This window comes from Astatotilapia calliptera, chromosome 23 (genome assembly GCF_964374335.1).
Source record: "Astatotilapia calliptera chromosome 23, fAstCal68.1, whole genome shotgun sequence".
In the NCBI taxonomy this organism is placed as follows: domain Eukaryota; kingdom Metazoa; phylum Chordata; class Actinopteri; order Cichliformes; family Cichlidae; genus Astatotilapia; species Astatotilapia calliptera.
The window spans coordinates 14260167-14286502 of record NC_137443.1 but is presented as its reverse complement, the minus strand read 5'-3'; the positions used below and the strand labels follow the sequence as shown (position 1 = coordinate 14286502).

General features: G+C 36.4%; 1 protein-coding gene across 2 annotated transcripts in view; it reads left to right on the top strand.

Annotated features, from left to right (window-relative positions):
* Positions 1-26336, top strand: part of sned1 (sushi, nidogen and EGF-like domains 1) — a 63357-nt gene that overhangs the window by 15213 nt on the left and 21808 nt on the right. For both annotated transcript variants that reach the window (XR_013905512.1, XM_026157831.2), the window contains exons 11-14: positions 407-499; positions 1260-1391; positions 1688-1807; positions 2138-2254. Coding sequence is in view for 1 of the 2 variants with exons in the window: in XM_026157831.2 (XP_026013616.1) it covers positions 407-499; positions 1260-1391; positions 1688-1807; positions 2138-2254 (462 nt within the window). In the remaining variant the exon portion in view is untranslated. The remainder of the gene's footprint in view (positions 1-406; positions 500-1259; positions 1392-1687; positions 1808-2137; positions 2255-26336) is intronic.

The following is a 26336-nucleotide window of genomic DNA, read 5'->3' as shown; positions in this document are numbered from 1 at the left end:
CACCGAGCTCCCGGGACTTCAAAGTGGAGCGGTTTAGCCGCGATACGGCCGCGTGCTTTGATCCACTGCTGCAATTAGGAAGGAGAGGAAAACACAAACATTCTTACAATTTGTACAGAGCGGATGTGCAGCGCGCTGACTGCTAATCTTCTGCTGCTGTGAGCTTTTTTGGAAAAGATTAGGGAAAGAGAAATGACAGCGAATCAATACTTAGTTTACAGTATAGCAGATGAAAGACACTTGGTGCACATATGCAAGCATATGGTGCACATGTTGACCATTTTTACCTTCTGTCTATGTTTACACTTGGGCCAACACTGAAAACTTCTTTTAAGTGCATGCTTTTAAGCAGCTGGAGCAAACTTTCCAGCTTTGACTCCCTCTCCTTCTCTCTGTGTGTTTGCAGACGAGTGTCTTTGCCAGAATGGTGGCGTCTGTGTGGACATCAACGGGACCTGTGAGTGCCCTTCAGGCTATACGGGGCTCTACTGTCAGTTCGGTGGGTATGATATGTTTAACCCTATCAGGTGTCATAAAAGACCTTCGATTACTTAAAGATCACAGAAGCAGGGTATATCCAGAAAGGACCCCCCGTGGTTTCCCCACACTAGTGCAGTTAATCGTAAAATGCCCAGTGGCAAAGGATGAGAGCATGTAAAGGGTGAGTGGTGGAAACTCTAAAGATTACTCAAGTACAGCTTTTTATTCTGATTTCTTCTTCTACAGCACATTTTGTATGCAAAATATTGCACATGCAGTTGGATCGAAATTTGGTTGTATTGTTTTTATCCCTCGTAACCTGTATGGGAGATATATGCGTGAAATTTTATGGGCTGAAAAACACATTTAATCTCTGCTATGTTTATGTGTTTTTACCCACAGCTAGTGAGTATCACTAGCTGTGAGATTTTAGTTAGGAGAATAGTTTTTAAAAATGTCTTTGTCCACTGGAATTTAGCTGGCAGATTGTCTGTTCTAATAAGTCTAATACATCCTTCAAATTATGAAGTTTATTGTTCTTTAAGTCAGCACCATGTGTGACATGTTTTAATTCTGTTTTTTAATGTGCAGCCCTTCACCCTAATCAGTATGTCTTTTTTATTCAAACATGCTGTTTTTATGTTTCTTTTATGCATGATCAAATGTTCTGATTTTCTGGGGATTTCCTTGCCTTGTTCTTGGTTCTCTTGGTTCTTGAGTCTCATAGAAATGAAGCAGAAGTCATTTTTCAAACACTTTTTAACCCCTCTCTCCCTCAGAAGTGACCCAGATGCCATGCAGTAACGGCAGATCGTGTCCTGATGGAAATCCGTGTTTGGAGTACGGAGGAGCGTACCTGTGCACATGTCAGACGAGAGTGGAGCTGGACCACAAAGACTTTTACCCCTATGGTAAGAGGCTCAGGCACCAACCCAACAGCAGTGTTAGTGCGCGAGCAGCTGGTTGCTATTGCAACAAAACACATTTTTTATTCACTTTAAAAGAAACGGTTGTATTTACGACGTGGGGAGAAATTTATAGATGATTGATGCTGTTATTGGAGGCGCTTATGAGATTTTATAATTGATCCAGTCATAAAATGACAAATAATCTGTGTTTCCTTTTAAATCTGGACCGAACCCATGTGCTTGAATAAAGTTTTCCCAGCGCAGTGGAACACAGTCAAGTCTCGGTGTGTGTTTTTCAGTACAGCCCGAATCGGTCTGCGATTCCTCTCCCTGTCTGAATGGCGGCTACTGCTATGAGCTTGACGGAGGCTACACCTGCGAGTGCAAGTACGGATACTGGGGGAAGAACTGTGAGAAAGGTAGTACCATCTCTTTTTTTAAAAAGGAATGCTTGTGTGTGAATTCATGAAGCACCGTGACAAAAACATCCTTTAGGTTTGTGCATTATTACTGCGGGCTCAAACCCAAATGCAGCTTTAAAGCACCAGGAAACATGCCATTACTCGTAATGCTGCTTGAAATATTGCAGCGCTGAAAGGCTTAAGATAATTTGTACTTATGGCTGAGTTATGAGCTATTTTCCTGAATTATGATTTGAATTGCAATGTACTGGAACAGGTTTATTTTGTGTGATTAAAAGCTGGAGTGGTCTCTGCTTCAAGGATTCCCTTTTCCCTGTCTCCTTCCAGTTAGACTCAATACCTGTGCTTCTGGGCCCTGTCGCAACGGAGGCTCCTGTAAGGAAGAGGCTGACAGTTACCGATGTGTGTGTCCTTACAGGTTCACAGGAAAACACTGCGAAGTGGGTGGGTGCCAACCTTCCACTGTAATTTACAAACTTTAACTCTCAAATTTACGTGAAAGCAGGTACAGAAATACACGGCAGTCCTTTCATCAGATAACCTTGTCACTAATACATCTGTTTAAGTGTCTTTTAAACCGAGCAAGTCAGTTTAAAGTCTAACCATTGTAATACTGCTTAAGGAAAAGTGCAGAAGTATCACCAGTAAAATATATTTGAAGTATGTTCAGTTCATTTTAATTTAATTTCGGTTATAAGGCCCAAAATGTCACACGTTTAACTGAAGTCCAGTCCTGGAGACATCTACATGCCACTAGAAAGTGCATTTTCTGAAGAAACTGCAGTGTGAATGCTTGAATCTGAATGTATGCACTGAAATGAATTAATTGCTGAATTTTGAGTTAAAAATCTTGAATGAGATTAAAAAAAAACAAAAAAAAACGAATTTAACCTGAAAACAAAGGTGCTGAACTGCTAAAAGCTGAAAGTTACACAGAAGAAGGAGTTGGAAAAAAACTGAAAATGTTTTAAATGTAAATTAGAAAACCCTAAGAAATGAGAAAAGAACATTTAGAGTCAGAAAACATCTGAATGAATATTAAAAGGTCATATTCTTTGAATCACTGAATGACTCAAATGTGATCCCTCCACTTTGATCCACACGGTTTAAAAAGTTTAAATGCCTGAGCTTTGAAAGATACGGTGTTGGAAAGAGAACAATAATGGCGACAATTTGAGGGTAAAATGATGGCTCTGACACTGTGGACACAGCAGCAGTTGAAAGAGAAGTGTTTAAGATGGATCTTGGTACAGTGGCAGGCAGAGCTCGTTAAGCAGGCAGGTGTGAGCCTGGTTGCTATAGTGACCGCACCCAATGGCTCCATACACACGCACACAGACATGCACCTCACTTTTGCTGCTTAAAATGAACAGAAAAGTCAGGCCGAAACAAATCGTTCCCAAATGAAAAGTAAAAGTCGTATTGACAAAATTCTTTCACTGTGAGCGACAGCAATGTCTAGTCTACCAAATTCTCAGTTTTCATGTCTGTGGAGTTTATTATATGGACGTGGTGACAGTGGAAAGACACCATGCTCTTCTGATTTTCAAACGAACCTTCTGAGCCATTTTAACATTAGAGCCTATGGAAGAGTTGGAGGGAGGAGGCTGTGCATTGGTGACATTTATGAAAGAACCATAACACCTAGTACAATAGTAAACACATTGGATGAAAGAGGACAGCCATGGCTACGTTTTGAGGGTAAAATCATACCTGTAGAGCAAACGCTGCGGACACAGCAGCAGTTTTAAAAAAGATTTTAAGATTTTTTTTTTTGCTCCTCTCACTCTAGCAGTTGAGCTGCCTCACTCTAGCCCCAACATTCCGTCCCATACACACCCATTATAAACTCTGAAACGGGTGAAAAAACATCATGAAACTTAAACTGGAACTGAAGAAAAAGTATAATAGATATTGAAAAGATAAATACAAGTTGAATAGTTGAATGTCTTGTCTTCGTTTTAAAGTTTGAATGGTGGCTCTATGTGAACGTATGTTGAAGTAGTAAGAGTTTAAAAATGAGTAAGTTGAATGAGAATTTGAAGGGTCTCCCCATTGAAATACATGGGAAATTTTTGTTGAATAAAGTTGAATAAAATTAAAAATATAAATGTTAAAAATGAGAAAAATACAAGCAACCATGTCCAAAATAATAGGAATCTAATGGTGTTTGAATGGTTTTTCTAAGTTGAACGGTTTTGAAGGAGTAGGCTTTCAAAAAACGTACGGAATAGATAATAAAATATAAGAACTAGAAAGTGCATTTTCTGAAGAAACTGCAGTGTGAATGCTTGAATCTGAATGTATGCACTGAAATGAATTAATTGCTGAATTTTGAGTTAAAAATATTGAATGAGATTAAAAAAAAAACAAAAAAAAAAAAATGAATTTAACCTGAAAACAAAAGTGCTGAACTGCTAAAAGCTGAAGGTTACACAGAAGAAGGAGTTGGAAAAAAACTGAAAATGTTTTAAATGTAAATTAGAAAACCCTAAGAAATGAGAAAAGAACATTTAGAGTCAGAAAACATCTGAATGAATATTAAAAGGTCATATTCTTTGAATCACTGAATGACTCAAATGTGATCCCTCCACTTTGATCCACACAGTTTAAAAAGTTTAAATGCCTGAGCTTTGAAAGATACGGTGTTGGAAAGAGAACAATAATGGCGACAATTTGAGGGTAAAATGATGGCTGTAACACTGTGGACACAGCAGCAGTTGAAAGAGAAGTGCTTAAGATGAATCTTGGCAGAGTGAGAGAGAGAGCTCGTTAAGCAGGCAGGTGTGAGCCTGGTTGCTATAGTGACCGCACCCAATGGCTCCATACACACGTACACAGACATGCGCCTCACTTTTGCTGCTTAAAATGAACAGAAAAGTCAGGCCGAAACAAATCGTTCCCAAATGAAAAGTAAAAGTCGTATTGACAAAATTCTTTCACCGTGAGCGACAGCAGCTTCTAGTCTACCTAATTCTCAGTTTTCATGTCTGTGGAGTTTATTATATGCACGTGGTGACAGTGGAAAGACCCAATGCTCTTCTGATTTTCAAACGAACCTTCTGAGCCATTTTAACATTAGAGTCTATGGAAGAGTTTGAGGGAGGAGGCTGTGCATTGGTGACATTTATGAAAGAACCATAACACCTAGTACAATAGTAAACACATTGGATGAAAGAGGACAGCCATGGCTACGTTTTGAGGGTAAAATCATACCTGTAGAGCAAACGCTGCGGACACAGCAGCAGTTTTAAAAAAGATTTTAAGATTATTTTTTTTGCTCCTCTCACTCTAGCAGTTGAGCTGCCTCACTCTAGCCCCAACATTCCGTCCCATACACACCCATTATAAACTCTGAAACGGGTGAAAAAACATCATGAAACTTAAACTGGAACTGAAGAAAAAGTATAATAGATATTGAAAAGATAAATACAAGTTGAATAGTTGAATGTCTTGTCTTCGTTTTAAAGTTTGAATGGTGGCTCTATGTGAACGTATGTTGAAGTAGTAAGAGTTTAAAAATGAGTAAGTTGAATGAGAATTTGAAGGGTCTCCCCATTGAAATACATGGGAAATTTTTGTTGAATAAAGTTGAATAAAATTAAAAATATAAATGTTAAAAATGAGAAAAATACAAGCAACAGTGTCCAAAAGAATAGGAATCTAATGGTGTTTGAATGGTTTTTCTAAGTTGAACGGTTTTGAAGGAGTAGGCTTTCAAAAAACGTACGGAATAGATAATAATAAAATAGAACTAGAAAGTGCATTTTCTGAAGAAACTGCAGTGTGAATGCTTGAATCTGAATGTATGCACTGAAATGAATTAATTACTGAATTTAAGTTAAAAATTTTGAATGAGATAAAAAACAAAAACAAATTTAACCTGAAAACAAAAGTGCTGAACTGCTAAAAGCTGAAGGTTACACAGAAGAAGAAGTTGGAAAAAAGCTGAAAATGTTTTAATTGTAAATTAGAAAACCCTAAGAAATGAGAAAAGAAAATTTAGAGTCAGAAAACATCGAATGAATATTAAAAGTTCATATTCTTTGAATCACTGAATGACTAAAATGTGATCCCTCCACTTGGATCCACACAGTTTAAAAAGTTTACATCTCTGAGCTTTGAAAGACAAGATGTTGGAAAGAGAACAACGTTTTGAGGGTAAAATGATGGCTTTAACACTGTGGACACAGCAGCAGTTGAAAGAGAAGTGTTTAAGATGAATTTTGGCAGAGTGGCAGAGAGAGCTCCTTAAGCAGGCAGGTGTGAGCCTGGTTGCTATAGTGACCGCACCCAATGGCTCCATACACACGGACACAGACATGCACCTCACTTTTGCTGCTTAAAATGAACAGAAAAGTCAGGCCGAAACAAATCGTTCCCAAATGAAAAGTAAAAGTCGTATTGACAAAATTCTTTCACTGTGAGCGACAGCAATGTCTAGTCTACCAAATTCTCAGTTTTCATGTCTGTGGAGTTTATTATATGGACGTGGTGACAGTGTAAAGACACCATGCTCTTCTGATTTTCAAACCAACCTTCTGAGCCATTTTAACATTAGAGTCTATGGAAGAGTTGGAGGGAGGAGGCTGTGCATTGGTGACATTTATGAAAGAACCATAACACCTAGTACAATAGTAAACACATTGGATGAAAGAGGACAGCCATGGCTACGTTTTGAGGGTAAAATCATACCTGTAGAGCAAACGCTGTGGACACAGCAGCAGTTTTAAAAAAGATTTTAAGATTAATTTTTTTGCTCCTCTCACTCTAGCAGTTGAGCTGTCTCACTCTAGCCCCAACATTCCGTCCCATACACACCCATTATAAACTCTGAAACGGGTGAAAAAACATCATGAAACTTAAACTGGAACTGAAGAAAAAGTATAATAGATATTGAAAAGATAAATACAAGTTGAATAGTTGAATGTCTTGTCTTCGTTTTAAAGTTTGAATGGTGGCTCTATGTCAATGTATGTGGAAGTAGTAAGAGTTTAAAAATGAGTAAGTTGAATGAGGATTTGAAGGGTCTCCCCATTGAAATACATTATAAATTTTTGTTGAATAAAGTTGAATAAAATTAAAAATATAAATGTTAAAAATGAGAAAAATAGAAGCAATGTTGTCCAAAAGAATAGGAATCTAACGGTGTTTGAATGGTTTTTCTAAGTTGAACGGTTTTGAAGGAGTAGGCTTTCAAAAAACGTACGGAAAAATAAAATATAACTAGAAAGTGCATTTTCTGAAGAAACTGCAGTGTGAATGCTTGAATCTGAATGTATGCACTGAAATGAATTAATTGCTGAATTTTGAGTTAAAAATATTGAATGAGATTAAAAAAAACCAAAAAAAAAACCGAATTTAACCTGAAAACAAAGGTGCTGAACTGCTAAAAGCTGAAGGTTACACAGAAGAAGGAGTTGGAAAAAAACTGAAAATGTTTTAAATGTAAATTAGAAAACCCTAAGAAATGAGAAAAGAACATTTAGAGTCAGAAAACATCTGAATGAATATTAAAAGGTCATATTCTTTGAATCACTTAATGACTCAAATGTGATCCCTCCACTTTGATCCACACAGTTTAAAAAGTTTAAATGCCTGAGCTTTGAAAGATACGGTGTTGGAAAGAGAACAATAATGGCGACAATTTGAGGGTAAAATGATGGCTGTAACACTGTGGACACAGCAGCAGTTGAAAGAGAAGTGCTTAAGATGAATCTTGGTACAGTGGCAGGCAGAGCTCGTTAAGCAGGCAGGTGTGAGCCTGGTTGCTATAGTGACCGCACCCAATGGCTCCATACACACGGACACAGACATGCACCTCACTTTTGCTGCTTAAAATGAACAGAAAAGTCAGGCCGAAACAAATCGTTCCCAAATGAAAAGTAAAAGTCGTATTGACGAAATTCTTTCACCGTGAGTGACAGCAGCTTCTAGTCTACTGAATTCTCAGTTTTCATGCCTGTGGAGTTTATTATATGGACGTGGTGACAGTGGAAAGACACCATGCTCTTCTGATTTTCAAACGAACCTTCTGAGCCATTTTAACATTAGAGTCTATGGAAGAGTTGGAGGGAGGAGGCTGTGCATTGGTGACTTTCATGAAAGAACCATAACACCTAGTACAATAGTAAACACATTGGATGAAAGAGGACAGCCATTGCTACGTTTTGAGGGTAAAATCATACCTGTAGAGCAAACGCTGCGGACACAGCAGCAGTTTTAAAAAAGATTTTAAGATTATTTTTTTTTGCTCCTCTCACTCTAGCAGTTGAGCTGCCTCACTCTAGCCCCAACATTCCGTCCCATACACACCCATTATAAACTCTGAAACGGGTGAAAAAACATCATGAAACTTAAACTGGAACTGAAGAAAAAGTATAATAGATATTGAAAAGATAAATACAAGTTGAATAGTTGAATGTCTTGTCTTCGTTTTAAAGTTTGAATGGTGGCTCTATGTGAACGTATGTTGAAGTAGTAAGAGTTTAAAAATGAGTAAGTTGAATGAGAATTTGAAGGGTCTCCCCATTGAAATACATGGGAAATTTTTGTTGAATAAAGTTGAATAAAATTAAAAATATAAATGTTAAAAATGAGAAAAATACAAGCAATCATGTCCAAAAGAATAGGAATCTAATGGTGTTTGAATGGTTTTTCTAAGTTGAACGGTTTTGAAGGAGTAGGCTTTCAAAAAACGTACGGAATAGATAATAATAAAATAGAAGAATAAAGATTAGAAGAACAATACTGTGAATGCTTTTCAAGCATTCACACTAATAACTAGAAAGTGCATTTTCTGAAGAAACTGCAGTGTGAATGCTTGAATTTGAATGTATGCACTGAAATGAATTAATTGCTGAATTTTGAGTTAAAAATTTTGAATGAGATAAAAAAAACAAACCCAAATTTAACCTGAAAACAAAAGTGCCAAAAGGTGAAGGTTACACAGAAGAAGAAGTTGGAAAAAAGCTGAAAATGTTTTAATTGTAAATTAGAAAAACCTAAGAAATGAGAAAAGAACATTTAGAGTCAGAAAACATCTGAAAGAATATTAAAAGGTCATATTCTTTGAATCACTGAATGACTAAAATGTGATCCCTCCACTTGGACCCACACAGTTTAAAAAGTTTACATCTCTGAGCTTTGAAAGACAAGATGTTGGAAAAAGAACAACGATGGCGACGTTTTGAGGGTAAAATGATGGCTGTGACACTGTGGACACAGCAGCAGTTGAAAGAGAAGTGTTTAAGATAAATCTTGGCAGAGAGAGAGAGAGAGAGAGAGAGAGAGAGAGAGCTCGTTAAGCAGGCAGGTGTGAGCCTGGTTGCTATAGTGACTGCACCCAATGGCTCCATACACATGTACACAGACATGCACCTCACTTTTGCTGCTTAAAATGAACAGAAAAGTCAGGCCCAAACAAATTCTTCCCAAATGAAAAGTACATGTCGTATTGACAAAATTCTTTCACCGTGAGCGACAGCCATGTCTAGTCTACCTAATTCTCAGTTTTCATGTCTGTGGAGTTTATTATATGGACGTGGTGACAGTGTAAAGACACCATGCTCTTCTGATTTTCAAACGAACCTTCTGAGCCATTTTAACATTAGAGTCTATGGAAGAGTTGGAGGGAGGAGGCTGTGCATTGGTGACATTTATGAAAGAACCATAACACCTAGGACAATAGTAAACACATTGGATGAAAGAGGACAGCGATGGCTACGTTTTGAGGGTAAAATGGTGGCTGTAGAGCAAACGCTGTGGACACAGCAGCAGTTTTAAAAAAGATTTTAAGATTAATTTTTTTGCTCCTCTCACTCTAGCAGTTGAGCTGCCTCACTCTAGCCCCAACATTCCGTCCCATACACACCCATTATAAACTCTGAAACGGGTGAAAAAACATCATGAAACTTAAACTGGAACTGAAGAAAAAGTATAATAGATATTGAAAAGATAAATACAAGTTGAATAGTTGAATGTCTTGTCTTCGTTTTAAAGTTTGAATGGTGGCTCTATGTCAATGTATGTGGAAGTAGATACAGTTTAAAGAGGAGGAAGTTGAATGAGAATTTGAAGGGTCTCACCATTGAAATACATTATAAATTTTTGTTGAAAAAAGTTGAATAAAATTAAAAATATAAATGTTAAAAATGAGAAAAATAGAAGCAATGTTGTCCAAAATAATAGGAATCTAACGGTGTTTGAATGGTTTTTCTAAGTTGAACGGTTTTGAAGGAGTAGGCTTTCAAAAAACGTACGGAAAAATAAAATATAACTAGAAAGTGCATTTTCTGAAGAAACTGCAGTGTGAATGCTTGAATCTGAATGTATGCACTGAAATGAATTAATTGCTGAATTTTGAGTTAAAAATATTGAATGAGATTTTAAAAAAACAAACAAAAAAAACGAATTTAACCTGAAAACAAAAGTGCTGAACTGCTAAAAGCTGAAGGTTACACAGAAGAAGAAGTTGGAAAAAAGCTGAAAATGTTTTAATTGTAAATTAGAAAAACCTAAGAAATGAGAAAAGAACATTTAGAGTCAGAAAACATCTGAAAGAATATTAAAAGGTCATATTCTTTGAATCACTGAATGACTAAAATGTGATCCCTCCACTTGGATCCACACAGTTTAAAAAGTTTACATCTCTGAGCTTTGAAAGACAAGATGTTGGAAAAAGAACAACGATGGCGACGTTTTGAGGGTAAAATGATGGCTTTAACACTGTGGACACAGCAGCAGTTGAAAGAGAAGTGTTTAAGATGAATCTTGGTACAGTGGCAGGCAGAGCTCGTTAAGCAGGCAGGTGTGAGCCTGGTTGCTATAGTGACCGCACCCAATGGCTCCATACACACGTACACAGACATGCGCCTCACTTTTGCTGCTTAAAATGAACAGAAAAGTCAGGCCGAAACAAATCGTTCCCAAATGAAAAGTAAAAGTCGTATTGACAAAATTCTTTCACCGTGAGCGACAGCAATGTCTAGTCTACCTAATTCTCAGTTTTCATGCCTGTGGAGCTTATTATATGGACGTGGTGACAGTGGAAAGACACCATGCTCTTCTGATTTTCAAACGAACCTTCTGAGCCATTTTAACATTAGAGTCTATGGAAGAGTTGGAGGGAGGAGGCTGTGCATTGGTGACATTTATGAAAGAACCATAACACCTAGGACAATAGTAAACACATTGGATGAAAGAGGACAGCCATGGCTACGTTTTGAGGGTAAAATCATACCTGTAGAGCAAACGCTGTGGACACAGCAGCAGTTTTAAAAAAGATTTTAAGATTAATTTTTTTGCTCCTCTCACTCTAGCAGTTGAGCTGTCTCACTCTAGCCCCAACATTCCGTCCCATACACACCCATTATAAACTCTGAAACGGGTGAAAAAACATCATGAAACTTAAACTGGAACTGAAGAAAAAGTATAATAGATATTGAAAAGATAAATACAAGTTGAATAGTTGAATGTCTTGTCTTCGTTTTAAAGTTTGAATGGTGGCTCTATGTCAATGTATGTGGAAGTAGTAAGAGTTTAAAAATGAGTAAGTTGAATGAGGATTTGAAGGGTCTCCCCATTGAAATACATTATAAATTTTTGTTGAATAAAGTTGAATAAAATTAAAAATATAAATGTTAAAAATATGAAAAATAGAAGCAGTGTTGTCCAAAAGAATAGGAATCTAACGGTGTTTGAATGGTTTTTCTAAGTTGAACGGTTTTGAAGGAGTAGGCTTTCAAAAAACGTACGGAAAAATAATAAAATATAACTAGAAAGTGCATTTTCTGAAGAAACTGCAGTGTGAATGCTTGAATCTGAATGTATGCACTGAAATGAATTAATTGCTGAATTTTGAGTTAAAAATATTGAATGAGATAAAAAAAAAACCCGAATTTAACCTGAAAACAAAAGTGCTGAACTGCTAAAAGCTGAAGGTTACACAGAAGAAGAAGTTGGAAAAAAGCTGAAAATGTTTTAATTGTAAATTAGAAAAACCTAAGAAATGAGAAAAGAACATTTAGAGTCAGAAAACATCTGAAAGAATATTAAAAGGTCATATTCTTTGAATCACTGAATGACTAAAATGTGATCCCTCCACTTTGATCCACACAGTTTAAAAAGTTTAAATGCCTGAGCTTTGAAAGATACGGTGTTGGAAAGAGAACAATAATGGCGACGTTTTGAGGGTAAAATGATGGCTGTAACACTGTGGACACAGCAGCAGTTGAAAGAGAAGTGCTTAAGATGAATCTTGGCACAGTGGCAGGCAGAGCTCGTTAAGCAGGCAGGTGTGAGCCTGGTTGCTATAGTGACCGCACCCAATGGCTCCATACACACGTACACAGACATGCGCCTCACTTTTGCTGCTTAAAATGAACAGAAAAGTCAGGCCGAAACAAATCGTTCCCAAATGAAAAGTAAAAGTCGTATTGACAAAATTCTTTCACCGTGAGCGACAGCCATGTCTAGTCTACCTAATTCTCAGTTTTCATGCCTGTGGAGTTTATTATATGGACGTGGTGACAGTGGAAAGACACCATGCTCTTCTGATTTTCAAACGAACCTTCTGAGCCATTTTAACATTAGAGTCTATGGAAGAGTTGGAAGGAGGAGGCTGTGCATTGGTGACATTTATGAAAGAACCATAACACCTAGGACAATAGTAAACACATTGGATGAAAGAGGACAGCCATGGCTACGTTTTGAGGGTAAAATCATACCTGTAGAGCAAACGCTGCGGACACAGCAGCAGTTTTAAAAAATATTTTAAGATTAATTTTTTTGCTCCTCTCACTCTAGCAGTTGAGCTGCCTCACTCTAGCCCCAACATTCCGTCCCATACACACCCATTATAAACTCTGAAACGGGTGAAAAAACATCATGAAACTTAAACTGGAACTGAAGAAAAAGTATAATAGATATTGAAAAGATAAATACAAGTTGAATAGTTGAATGTCTTGTCTTCGTTTTAAAGTTTGAATGGTGGCTCTATGTCAATGTATGTGGAAGTAGATACAGTTTAAAGAGGAGGAATTTGAATGAGAATTTGAAGGGTCTCCCCATTGAAATACATTATAAATTTTTGTTGAATAAAGTTGAATAAAATTAAAAATATAAATGTTAAAAATGAGAAAAATAGAAGCAGTCTTGTCCAAAAGAAGAGGAATCTGAAGGTGTTTGAATGGTTTTTCTAAGTTGAACGGTTTTTAAGGAGTTAGATGCCAAAAAACGTACGGAATATGGAATAATAGATAATAAGAAAGATTTGAAGAACAATACTGTGAATGCTTTTCAAGCATTCACACTAACTAGAAAGTGCATTTTCTGAAGAAACTGCAGTGTGAATGCTTGAATCTGAATGTATGCACTGAAATGAATTAATTACTGAATTTTGAGTTAAAAATTTTGAATGAGATAAAAAAAACAACAACCTGAATTTAACCTGAAAACAACAGTGCTGAACTGCTAAAAGCTGAAGGTTACACAGAAGAAGAAGTTGGAAAAATGCTGAAAATGTTTTAATTGTAAATTAGAAAACGCTAAGAAATGAGAAAAGAACATTTAGAGTCAGAAAACATCTGAATGAATATTAAAAGGTCATATTCTTTGAATCACTGAATGACTCAAATGTGATCCCTCCACTTTGATCCACACAGTTTAAAAAGTTTAAATGCCTGAGCTTTGAAAGACACGGTGTTGGAAAGAGAACAATAATGGCGACAATTTGAGGGTAAAATGATGGCTGTAACACTGTGGACACAGCAGCAGTTGAAAGAGAAGTGCTAAAGATGAATCTTGGTACAGTGGCAGGCAGAGCTCGTTAAGCAGGCAGGTGTGAGCCTGGTTGCTATAGTGACTGCACCCAATGGCTCCATACACACGTACACAGACATGCGCCTCACTTTTGCTGCTTAAAATGAACAGAAAAGTCAGGCCGAAACAAATCGCTCCCAAATGAAAAGTATAGGTCGTATTGACGAAATTCTTTCACCGTGAGCGGCAGCAATGTCTAGTCTACCTAATTCTCAGTTTTCATGCCTGTGGAGTTTATTATATGGACGTGGTGACAGTGTAAAAACACCATGCTCTTCTGATTTTCAAACGAACCTTCTGAGCCGTTTTAACATTAGAGTCTATGGAAGAGTTGGAGGGAGGAGGCTGTGCATTGGTGACATTTACGAAAGAACCGTAACACCTAGGACAATAGTAAACACATTGGATGAAAGAGGACAGCGGTGGCTACGTTTTGAGGGTAAAATCATACCTGTAGAGCAAACGCTGCGGACACAGCAGCAGTTTTAAAAAAGATTTTAAGATTAATTTTTTTGCTCCTCTCACTCTAGCAGTTGAGCTGCCTCACTCTAGCCCCAACATTCCGTCCCATACACACCCATTATAAACTCTGAAACGGGTGAAAAAACATCATGAAACTTAAACTGGAACTGAAGAAAAAGTATAATAGATATTGAAAAGATAAATACAAGTTGAATAGTTGAATGTCTTGTCTTCGTTTTAAAGTTTGAATGGTGGCTCTATGTCAATGTATGTGGAAGTAGATACAGTTTAAAGAGGAGGAAGTTGAATGAGAATTTGAAGGGTCTCCCCATTGAAATACATTATAAATTTTTGTTGAATAAAGTTGAATAAAATTAAAAATATAAATGTTAAAAATGAGAAAAATAGAAGCAGTGTTGTCCAAAAGAATAGGAATCTAACGGTGTTTGAATGGTTTTTCTAAGTTGAACGGTTTTGAAGGAGATAGATTACAAAAAACGTACGGAATACAGAATAATAATAAATAAAATAGAATAAAGATTAGAAGAACAATACTGTGAATGCTTTTCAAGCATTCACACTAATAATAATAAAGATTAGAATAACAATACTGTGAATGCTTTTCAAGCATTCACACTAACTAGAAAGTGCATTTTCTGAAGAAACTGCAGTGTGAATGCTTGAATCTGAATGTATGCACTGAAATGAATTAATTGCTGAATTTTGAGTTAAAAATTTTGAATGAGATTAAAAAAAAACAAACGAATTTAACCTGAAAACAAAAGTGCGGAACTGCTAAAAGCTGAAGGTTACACAGAAGAAGAAGTTGGAAAAAAGCTGAAAATGTTTTAATTGTAAATTAGAAAAACCTAAGAAATGAGAAAAGAACATTTAGAGTCAGAAAACATCTGAAAGAATATTAAAAGGTCATATTCTTTGAATCACTGAATGACTAAAATGTGATCCCTCCACTTGGACCCACACAGTTTAAAAAGTTTACATCTCTGAGCTTTGAAAGACACGGTGTTGGAAAGAGAACAACAATGGCGACGTTTTGAGGGTAAAATGATGGCTTTAACACTGTGGACACAGCAGCAGTTGAAAGAGAAGTGTTTAAGATGAATTTTGGCAGAGTGAGAGAGAGAGCTCGTTAAGCAGGCAGGTGTGAGCCTGGTTGCTATAGTGACCGCACCCAATGGCTCCATACACACGCACACAGACATGCACCTCACTTTTGCTGCTTAAAATGAACAGAAAAGTCAGGCCGAAACAAATCGTTCCCAAATGAAAAGTAAAAGTCGTATTGACAAAATTCTTTCACTGTGAGCGACAGCAATGTCTAGTCTACCAAATTCTCAGTTTTCATGTCTGTGGAGTTTATTATATGCACGTGGTGACAGTGGAAAGACACCATGCTCTTCTGATTTTCAAACGAACCTTCTGAGCCATTTTAACATTAGAGTCTATGGAAGAGTTTGAGGGAGGAGGCTGTGCATTGGTGACATTTATGAAAGAACCATAACACCTAGTACAATAGTAAACACATTGGATGAAAGAGGACAGCCATGGCTACGTTTTGAGGGTAAAATCATACCTGTAGAGCAAACGCTGCGGACACAGCAGCAGTTTTAAAAAAGATTTTAAGATTATTTTTTTTGCTCCTCTCACTCTAGCAGTTGAGCTGCCTCACTCTAGCCCCAACATTCCGTCCCATACACACCCATTATAAACTCTGAAACGGGTGAAAAAACATCATGAAACTTAAACTGGAACTGAAGAAAAAGTATAATAGATATTGAAAAGATAAATACAAGTTGAATAGTTGAATGTCTTGTCTTCGTTTTAAAGTTTGAATGGTGGCTCTATGTGAACGTATGTTGAAGTAGTAAGAGTTTAAAAATGAGTAAGTTGAATGAGAATTTGAAGGGTCTCCCCATTGAAATACATGGGAAATTTTTGTTGAATAAAGTTGAATAAAATTAAAAATATAAATGTTAAAAATGAGAAAAATACAAGCAACAGTGTCCAAAAGAATAGGAATCTAATGGTGTTTGAATGGTTTTTCTAAGTTGAACGGTTTTGAAGGAGTAGGCTTTCAAAAAACGTACGGAATAGATAAAATATAACTAGAAAGTGCATTTTCTGAAGAAACTGCAGTGTGAATGCTTGAATCTGAATGTATGCACTGAAATGAATTAATTGCTGAATTTTGAGTTAAAAATATTAAATGAAATTTTTAAAAAACAAACAAAAAAAACCAAATTTAACCTGAAAACAAAGGTGCTGAACTGCTAAAAGCTGAAGGTTACACAGAAGAAGAAGTTGGAAAAAAGCTGAAAATGTTTTAATTGTAAATGAGAAAACCCTAAGAAATGAGAAAAGAACATTTAGAGTCAGAAAACATCTGAATGAATATTAAAAGGTCATATTCTTTGAATCACTGAATGACTAAAATGTGATCCCTCTGCTTGGATCCACACAGTTTAAAAAATGTAAAAGTCTGAGCTTTGAAAAACAGTGTTGGAAAGAGAACAATGATGGCGACGTTTTGAGGGTAAAATGATGGCTTTAACACTGTGGACACAGCAGCAGTTGAAAGAGAAGTGTTTAAGATGAATCTTGGCAGAGAGAGAGAGAGAGCTCGTTAAGCAGGCAGGTGTGAGCCTGGTTGCTATAGTGACCGCACCCAAGGGCTCCATACACACGTACACAGACATGCGCCTCACTTTTGCTGCTTAAAATGAACAGAAAAGTCAGGCCGAAACAAATCGTTCCCAAATGAAAAGTAAAAGTCGTATTGACAAAATTCTTTCACCGTGAGCGACAGCAATGTCTAGTCTACCTAATTCTCAGTTTTCATGTCTGTGGAGCTTATTATATGGACGTGGTGACAGTGGAAAGACACCATGCTCTTCTGATTTTCAAACGAACCTTCTGAGCCATTTTAACATTAGAGTCTATGGAAGAGTTGGAGGGAGGAGGCTGTGCATTGGTGACATTTATGAAAGAACCATAACACCTAGGACAATAGTAAACACATTGGATGAAAGAGGACAGCGATGGCTACGTTTTGAGGGTAAAATCATACCTGTAGAGCAAACGCTGCGGACACAGCAGCAGTTTTAAAAAAGATTTTAAGATTAATTTTTTTGCTCCTCTCACTCTAGCAGTTGAGCTGTCTCACTCTAGCCCCAACATTCCGTCCCATACACACCCATTATAAACTTTGAAACGGGTGAAAAAACATCATGAAACTTAAACTGGAACTGAAGAAAAAGTATAATAGATATTGAAAAGATAAATACAAGTTGAATAGTTGAATGTCTTGTCTTCGTTTTAAAGTTTGAATGGTGGCTCTATGTCAACGTATGTGGAAGTAGTAAGAGTTTAAAAATGAGTAAGTTGAATGAGAATTTGAAGGGTCTCCCCATTGAAATACATTATAAATTTTTGTTGAAAAAAGTTGAATAAAATTAAAAATATAAATGTTAAAAATGAGAAAAATAGAAGCAATGTTGTCCAAAAGAATAGGAATCTAACGGTGTTTGAATGGTTTTTCTAAGTTGAACGGTTTTGAAGGAGTAGGCTTTCAAAAAACGTACGGAAAAATAAAATATAATAATAATAAAGATTAGAATAACAATACTGTGAATGCTTTTCAAGCATTCACACTAATAATAAAGATTAGAAGAACAATACTGTGAATGCTTTTCAAGCATTCACACTAATAACTAGAAAGTGCATTTTCTGAAGAAACTGCAGTGTGAATGCTTGAATCTGAATGTATGGACTGAAATGAATTAATTGCTGAATTTTGAGTTAAAAATATTGAATGAAATAAAAACAAAACCAAAAAAAACCCCCGAATTTAACCTGAAAACAAAGGTGCTGAACTGCTAAAAGCTGAAGGTTACACAGAAGAAGAAGTTGGAAAAAAACTGAAAATGTTTTAAATGTAAATTAGAAAACCCTAAGAAATGAGAAAAGAACATTTAGAGTCAGAAAACATCTGAATGAATTTTAAAAGGTCATATTCTTTGAATCACTGAATGACTCAAATGTGATCCCTCCACTTTGATCCACACAGTTTAAAAAGTTTTAATGCCTGAGCTTTGAAAGACACGGTGTTGGAAAGAGAACAATAATGGCGACAATTTGAGGGTAAAATGATGGCTGTAACACTGTGGACACAGCAGCAGTTGAAAGAGAAGTGCTTAAGATGAATCTTGGTACAGTGGCAGGCAGAGCTCGTTAAGCAGGCAGGTGTGAGCCTGGTTGCTATAGTGACCGCACCCAATGGCTCCATACACACGTACACAGACATGCGCCTCACTTTTGCTGCTTAAAATGAACAGAAAAGTCAGGCCGAAACAAATCGTTCCCAAATGAAAAGTAAAAGTCGTATTGACAAAATTCTTTCACCGTGAGCGACAGCAATGTCTAGTCTACTGAATTCTCAGTTTTCATGTCTGTGGACTTTATTATATGGACGTGGTGACAGTGGAAAGACACCATGCTCTTCTGATTTTCAAACGAACCTTCTGAGCCATTTTAACATTAGAGTCTATGGAAGAGTTGGAGGGAGGAGGCTGCGCATTGGTGACATTTATGAAAGAACCATAACACCTAGGACAATAGTAAACACATTGGATGAAAGAGGACAGCCATGGCTACGTTTTGAGGGTAAAATCATACCTGTAGAGCAAACGCTGCGGACACAGCAGCAGTTTTAAAAAAGATTTTAAGATTATTTTTTTTGCTCCTCTCACTCTAGCAGTTGAGCTGCCTCACTCTAGCCCCAACATTCCGTCCCATACACACCCATTATAAACTCTGAAACGGGTGAAAAAACATCATGAAACTTAAACTGGAACTGAAGAAAAAGTATAATAGATATTGAAAAGATAAATACAAGTTGAATAGTTGAATGTCTTGTCTTCGTTTTAAAGTTTGAATGGTGGCTCTATGTCAACGTATGTTGAAGTAGTAAGAGTTTAAAAATGAGTAAGTTGAATGAGAATTTGAAGGGTCTCCCCATTGAAATACATGGGAAATTTTTGTTGAATAAAGTTGAATAAAATTAAAAATATAAATGTTAAAAATGAGAAAAATACAAGCAACAGTGTCCAAAAGAATAGGAATCTAATGGTGTTTGAATGGTTTTTCTAAGTTGAACGGTTTTGAAGGAGTAGGCTTTCAAAAAACGTACGGAATAGATAATAATAAAATAGAACTAGAAAGTGCATTTTCTGAAGAAACTGCAGTGTGAATGCTTGAATCTGAATGTATGCACTGAAATGAATTAATTACTGAATTTAAGTTAAAAATCTTGAATGAGATAAAAAAAAAAAACCCGAATTTAACCTGAAAACAAAAGTGCTGAACTGCTAAAAGCTGAAGGTTACACAGAAGAAGAAGTTGGAAAAAAGCTGAAAATGTTTTAATTGTAAATTAGAAAAACCTAAGAAATGAGAAAAGAACATTTAGAGTCAGAAAACATCTGAATGAATATTAAAAGGTCATATTCTTTGAATCACTGAATGACTAAAATGTGATCCCTCCACTTGGACCCACACAGTTTAAAAAGTTTACATCTCTGAGCTTTGAAAGACAAGATGTTGGAAAAAGAACAACGATGGCGACGTTTTGAGGGTAAAATGATGGCTTTAACACTGTGGACACAGCAGCAGTTGAAAGAGAAGTGCTTAAGATGAATCTTGGTACAGTGGCAGGCAGAGCTCGTTAAGCAGGCAGGTGTGAGCCTGGTTGCTATAGTGACCGCACCCAATGGCTCCATACACACGCACACAGACATGCACCTCACTTTTGCTGCTTAAAATGAACAGAAAAGTCAGGCCGAAACAAATCGTTCCCAAATGAAAAGTAAAAGTCGTATTGACAAAATTCTTTCACCGTGAGCGACAGCAATGTCTAGTCTACCAAATTCTCAGTTTTCATGTCTGTGGAGTTTATTATATGGACGTGGTGACAGTGGAAAGACACCATGCTCTTCTGATTTTCAAACGAACCTTCTGAGACATTTTAACATTAGAGTCTATGGAAGAGTTGGAGGGAGGAGGCTGTGCATTGGTGACATTTACGAAAGAACCATAACACCTAGGACAATAGTAAACACATTGGATGAAAGAGGACAGCGATGGCTACGTTTTGAGGGTAAAATCATACCTGTAGAGCAAACGCTGCGGACACAGCAGCAGTTTTAAAAAAGATTTTAAGATTAATTTTTTTGCTCCTCTCACTCTAGCAGTTGAGCTGCCTCACTCTAGCCCCAACATTCCGTCCCATACACACCCATTATAAACTCTGAAACGGGTGAAAAAACATCATGAAACTTAAACTGGAACTGAAGAAAAAGTATAATAGATATTGAAAAGATAAATACAAGTTCAATAGTTGAATGTCTTGTCTTCGTTTTAAAGTTTGAATGGTGGCTCTATGTCAATGTATGTGGAAGTAGTAAGAGTTTAAAAATGAGTAAATTGAATGAGAATTTGAAGGGTCTCCCCATTGAAATACATGGGAAATTTTTGTTGAATAAAGTTGAATAAAATTAAAAATATAAATGTTAAAAATGAGAAAAATAGAAGCAGTGTTGTCCAAAAGAATAGGAATCTAACGGTGTTTGAATGGTTTTTCTAAGTTGAACGGTTTTGAAGGAGTAGGCTTTCAAAAAACGTACGGAATAGATAATAATAACTAGAAAGTGCATTTTCTGAAGAAACTGCAGTGTGAATGCTTGAATCTGAATGTATGCATTGAAATGAAATAATTACTGAATTTAAGTTAAAAATTTTGAATGAGATAAAAAAAAACAACCCGAATTTAACCTGAAAACAACAGTGCTGAACTGCTAAAAGCTGAAGGTTACACAGAAGAAGAAGTTGGAAAAAAGCTGAAAATGTTTTAATTGTAAATTAGAAAACCCTAAGAAATGAGAAAAGAACATTTAGAGTCAGAAAACATCTGAAAGAATATTAAAAGGTCATATTCTTTGAATCACTGAATGACTAAAATGTGATCCCTCCACTTGGACCCACACAGTTTAAAAAGTTTACATCTCTGAGCTTTGAAAGACAAGATGTTGGAAAAAGAACAACGATGGCGACGTTTTGAGGGTAAAATGATGGCTTTAACACTGTGGACACAGCAGCAGTTGAAAGAGAAGTGTTTAAGATGAATCTTGGCACAGTGGCAGGCAGAGCTCGTTAAGCAGGCAGGTGTGAGCCTGGTTGCTATAGTGACTGCACCCAAGGGCTCCATACACACGTACACAGACATGCGCCTCACTTTTGCTGCTTAAAATGAACAGAAAAGTCAGGCCGAAACAAATCGCTCCCAAATGAAAAGTAAAAGTCGTATTGACGAAATTCTTTCACCGTGAGCGACAGCAATGTCTAGTCTACCTAATTCTCAGTTTTCATGTCTGTGGAGTTTATTATATGGACGTGGTGACAGTGGAAAGACACCATGCTCTTCTGATTTTCAAACGAACCTTCTGAGCCATTTTAACATTAGAGTCTATGGAAGAGTTGGAAGGAGGAGGCTGTGCATTGGTGACATTTATGAGAGAACCATAACACCTAGGACAATAGTAAACACATTGGATGAAAGAGGACAGCCATGGCTACGTTTTGAGGGTAAAATCATACCTGTAGAGCAAACGCTGCGGACACAGCAGCAGTTTTAAAAAAGATTTTAAGATTAATTTTTTTGCTCCTCTCACTCTAGCAGTTGAGCTGCCTCACTCTAGCCCCAACATTCCGTCCCATACACACCCATTATAAACTCTGAAACGGCTGAAAAAACATCATGAAACTTAAACTGGAACTGAAGAAAAAGTATAATAGATATTGAAAAGATAAATACAAGTTGAATAGTTGAATGTCTTGTCTTCGTTTTAAAGTTTGAATGGTGGCTCTATGTCAATGTATGTGGAAGTAGTAAGAGTTTAAAAATGAGTAAGTTGAATGAGAATTTGAAGGGTCTCCCCATTGAAATACATTATAAATTTTTGTTGAATAAAGTTGAATAAAATTAAAAATATAAATGTTAAAAATGAGAAAAATACAAGCAATGTTGTCCAAAATAATAGGAATCTAACGATGTTTGAATGGTTTTTCTAAGTTGAACGGTTTTGAAGGAGTAGGCTTTCAAAAAACGTACGGAATAGATAAAATATAACTAGAAAGTGCATTTTCTGAAGAAACTGCAGTGTGAATGCTTGAATCTGAATGTATGCACTGAAATGAATTAATTGCTGAATTTTGAGTTAAAAATATTGAATGAGATTAAAAAAAAACAAAAAAAAAAACGAATTTAACCTGAAAACAAAGGTGCTGAACTGCTAAAAGCTGAAGGTTACACAGAAGAAGGAGTTGGAAAAAAACTGAAAATGTTTTAAATGTAAATTAGAAAACCCTAAGAAATGAGAAAAGAACATTTAGAGTCAGAAAACATCTGAATGAATATTAAAAGGTCATATTCTTTGAATCACTGAATGACTCAAATGTGATCCCTCCACTTTGATACACACAGTTTAAAAAGTTTAAATGCCTGAGCTTTGAAAGATACGGTGTTGGAAAGAGAACAATAATGGCGACAATTTGAGGGTAAAATGATGGCTGTAACACTGTGGACACAGCAGCAGTTGAAAGAGAAGTGCTTAAGATGAATCTTGGTACAGTGGCAGGCAGAGCTCGTTAAGCAGGCAGGTGTGAGCCTGGTTGCTATAGTGACCGCACCCAATGGCTCCATACACACGTACACAGACATGCGCCTCACTTTTGCTGCTTAAAATGAACAGAAAAGTCAGGCCGAAACAAATCGTTCCCAAATGAAAAGTAAAAGTCGTATTGACAAAATTCTTTCACCGTGAGCGACAGCAGCTTCTAGTCTACTGAATTCTCAGTTTTCATGCCTGTGGAGTTTATTATATGGACGTGGTGACAGTGGAAAGACACCATGCTCTTCTGATTTTCAAACGAACCTTCTGAGCCATTTTAACATTAGAGTCTATGGAAGAGTTGGAGGGAGGAGGCTGTGCATTGGTGACATTTATGAAAGAACCATAACACCTAGTACAATAGTAAACACATTGGATGAAAGAGGACAGCCATGGCTACGTTTTGAGGGTAAAATCATACCTGTAGAGCAAACGCTGCAGACACAGCAGCAGTTTTAAAAAATATTTTAAGATTAATTTTTTTGCTCCTCTCACTCTAGCAGTTGAGCTGCCTCACTCTAGCCCCAACATTCCGTCCCATACACACCCATTATAAACTCTGAAACGGGTGAAAAAACATCATGAAACTTAAACTGGAACTGAAGAAAAAGTATAATAGATATTGAAAAGATAAATACAAGTTGAATAGTTGAATGTCTTGTCTTCGTTTTAAAGTTTGAATGGTGGCTCTATGTCAACGTATGTTGAAGTAGTAAGAGTTTAAAAATGAGTAAGTTGAATGAGAATTTGAAGGGTCTCCCCATTGAAATACATGGGAAATTTTTGTTGAATAAAGTTGAATAAAATTAAAAATATAAATGTTAAAAATGAGAAAAATAGAAGCAATGTTGTCCAAAATAATAGGAATCTAACGATGTTTGAATGGTTTTTCTAAGTTGAACGGTTTTGAAGGAGTAGGCTTTCAAAAAACGTACGGAAAAATAAAATATAATAATAAAGATTACAACAACAATACTGTGAATGCTTTTCAAGCATTCACACTAATAATAAAGATTAGAAGAACAATACTGTGAATGCTTTTCAAGCATTCACACTAATAATAAAGATTAGAAGAACAATACTGTGAATGCTTTTCAAGCATTCACACTAATAATAAAGATTAGAATAACAATACTGTGAATGCTTTTCAAGCATTCACACTAACTAGAAAGTGCATTTTCTGAAGAAACTGCAGTGTGAATGCTTGAATCTGAATGTATGCATTGAAATGAAATAATTACTGAATTTAAGTTAAAAATTTTGAATGAGATAAAAAAAAAACAACCCGAATTTAACCTGAAAACAAAAGTGCTGAACTGCTAAAAGCTGAAGGTTACACAGAAGAAGAAGTTGGAAAAAAGCTGAAAATGTTTTAATTGTAAATTAGAAAAACCTAAGAAATGAGAAAAGAACATTTAGAGTCAGAAAACATCTGAAAGAATATTAAAAGGTCATATTCTTTGAATCACTGAATGACTCAAATGTGATCCCTCCACTTGGACCCACACAGTTTAAAAAGTTTACATCTCTGAGCTTTGAAAGACAAGATGTTGGAAAAAGAACAACGATGGCGACGTTTTGAGGGTAAAATGATGGCTTTAACACTGTGGACACAGCAGCAGTTGAAAGAGAAGTGTTTAAGATTAATTTTGGCAGAGTGAGAGAGAGAGCTCGTTAAGCAGGCAGGTGTGAGCCTGGTTGCTATAGTGACCGCACCCAATGGCTCCATACACACGCACACAGACATGCACCTCACTTTTGCTGCTTAAAATGAACAGAAAAGTCAGGCCGAAACAAATCGTTCCCAAATGAAAAGTAAAAGTCGTATTGACAAAATTCTTTCACTGTGAGCGACAGCAATGTCTAGTCTACCAAATTCTCAGTTTTCATGTCTGTGGAGTTTATTATATGCACGTGGTGACAGTGGAAAGACACCATGCTCTTCTGATTTTCAAACGAACCTTCTGAGCCATTTTAACATTACAGTCTATGGAAGAGTTGGAGGGAGGAGGCTGTGCATTGGTGACATTTATGAAAGAACCATAACACCTAGTACAATAGTAAACACATTGGATGAAAGAGGACAGCCATGGCTACGTTTTGAGGGTAAAATCATACCTGTAGAGCAAACGCTGCGGACACAGCAGCAGTTTTAAAAAAGATTTTAAGATTATTTTTTTTGCTCCTCTCACTCTAGCAGTTGAGCTGCCTCACTCTAGCCCCAACATTCCGTCCCATACACACCCATTATAAACTCTGAAACGGGTGAAAAAACATCATGAAACTTAAACTGGAACTGAAGAAAAAGTATAATAGATATTGAAAAGATAAATACAAGTTGAATAGTTGAATGTCTTGTCTTCGTTTTAAAGTTTGAATGGTGGCTCTATGTGAACGTATGTTGAAGTAGTAAGAGTTTAAAAATGAGTAAGTTGAATGAGAATTTGAAGGGTCTCCCCATTGAAATACATGGGAAATTTTTGTTGAATAAAGTTGAATAAAATTAAAAATATAAATGTTAAAAATGAGAAAAATACAAGCAACAGTGTCCAAAAGAATAGGAATCTAATGGTGTTTGAATGGTTTTTCTAAGTTGAACGGTTTTGAAGGAGTAGGCTTTCAAAAAACGTACGGAATAGATAATAATAAAATAGAACTAGAAAGTGCATTTTCTGAAGAAACTGCAGTGTGAATGCTTGAATCTGAATGTATGCACTGAAATGAATTAATTGCTGAATTTTGAGTTAAAAATATTAAATGAAATTTTAAAAAAAACAAACAAAAAAAACCAAATTTAACCTGAAAGCAAAGGTGCTGAACTGCTAAAAGCTGAAGGTTACACAGAAGAAGAAGTTGGAAAAAAGCTGAAAATGTTTTAATTGTAAATGAGAAAACCCTAAGAAATGAGAAAAGAACATTTAGAGTCAGAAAACATCTGAATGAATATTAAAAGGTCATATTCTTTGAATCACTGAATGACTAAAATGTGATCCCTCTGCTTGGATCCACACAGTTTAAAAAATGTAAAAGTCTGAGCTTTGAAAAACAGTGTTGGAAAGAGAACAACGATGGCGACGTTTTGAGGGTAAAATGATGGCTTTAACACTGTGGACACAGCAGCAGTTGAAAGAGAAGTGTTTAAGATGAATCTTGGCAGAGAGAGAGAGAGAGCTCGTTAAGCAGGCAGGTGTGAGCCTGGTTGCTACAGTGACTGCACCCAAGGGCTCCATACACACGTACACAGACATGCGCCTCACTTTTGCTGCTTAAAATGAACAGAAAAGTCAGGCCGAAACAAATCGTTCCCAAATGAAAAGTAAAAGTCGTATTGACAAAATTCTTTCACCGTGAGCGACAGCAATGTCTAGTCTACCTAATTCTCAGTTTTCATGCCTGTGGAGCTTATTATATGGACGTGGTGACAGTGGAAAGACACCATGCTCTTCTGATTTTCAAACGAACCTTCTGAGCCATTTTAACATTAGAGTCTATGGAAGAGTT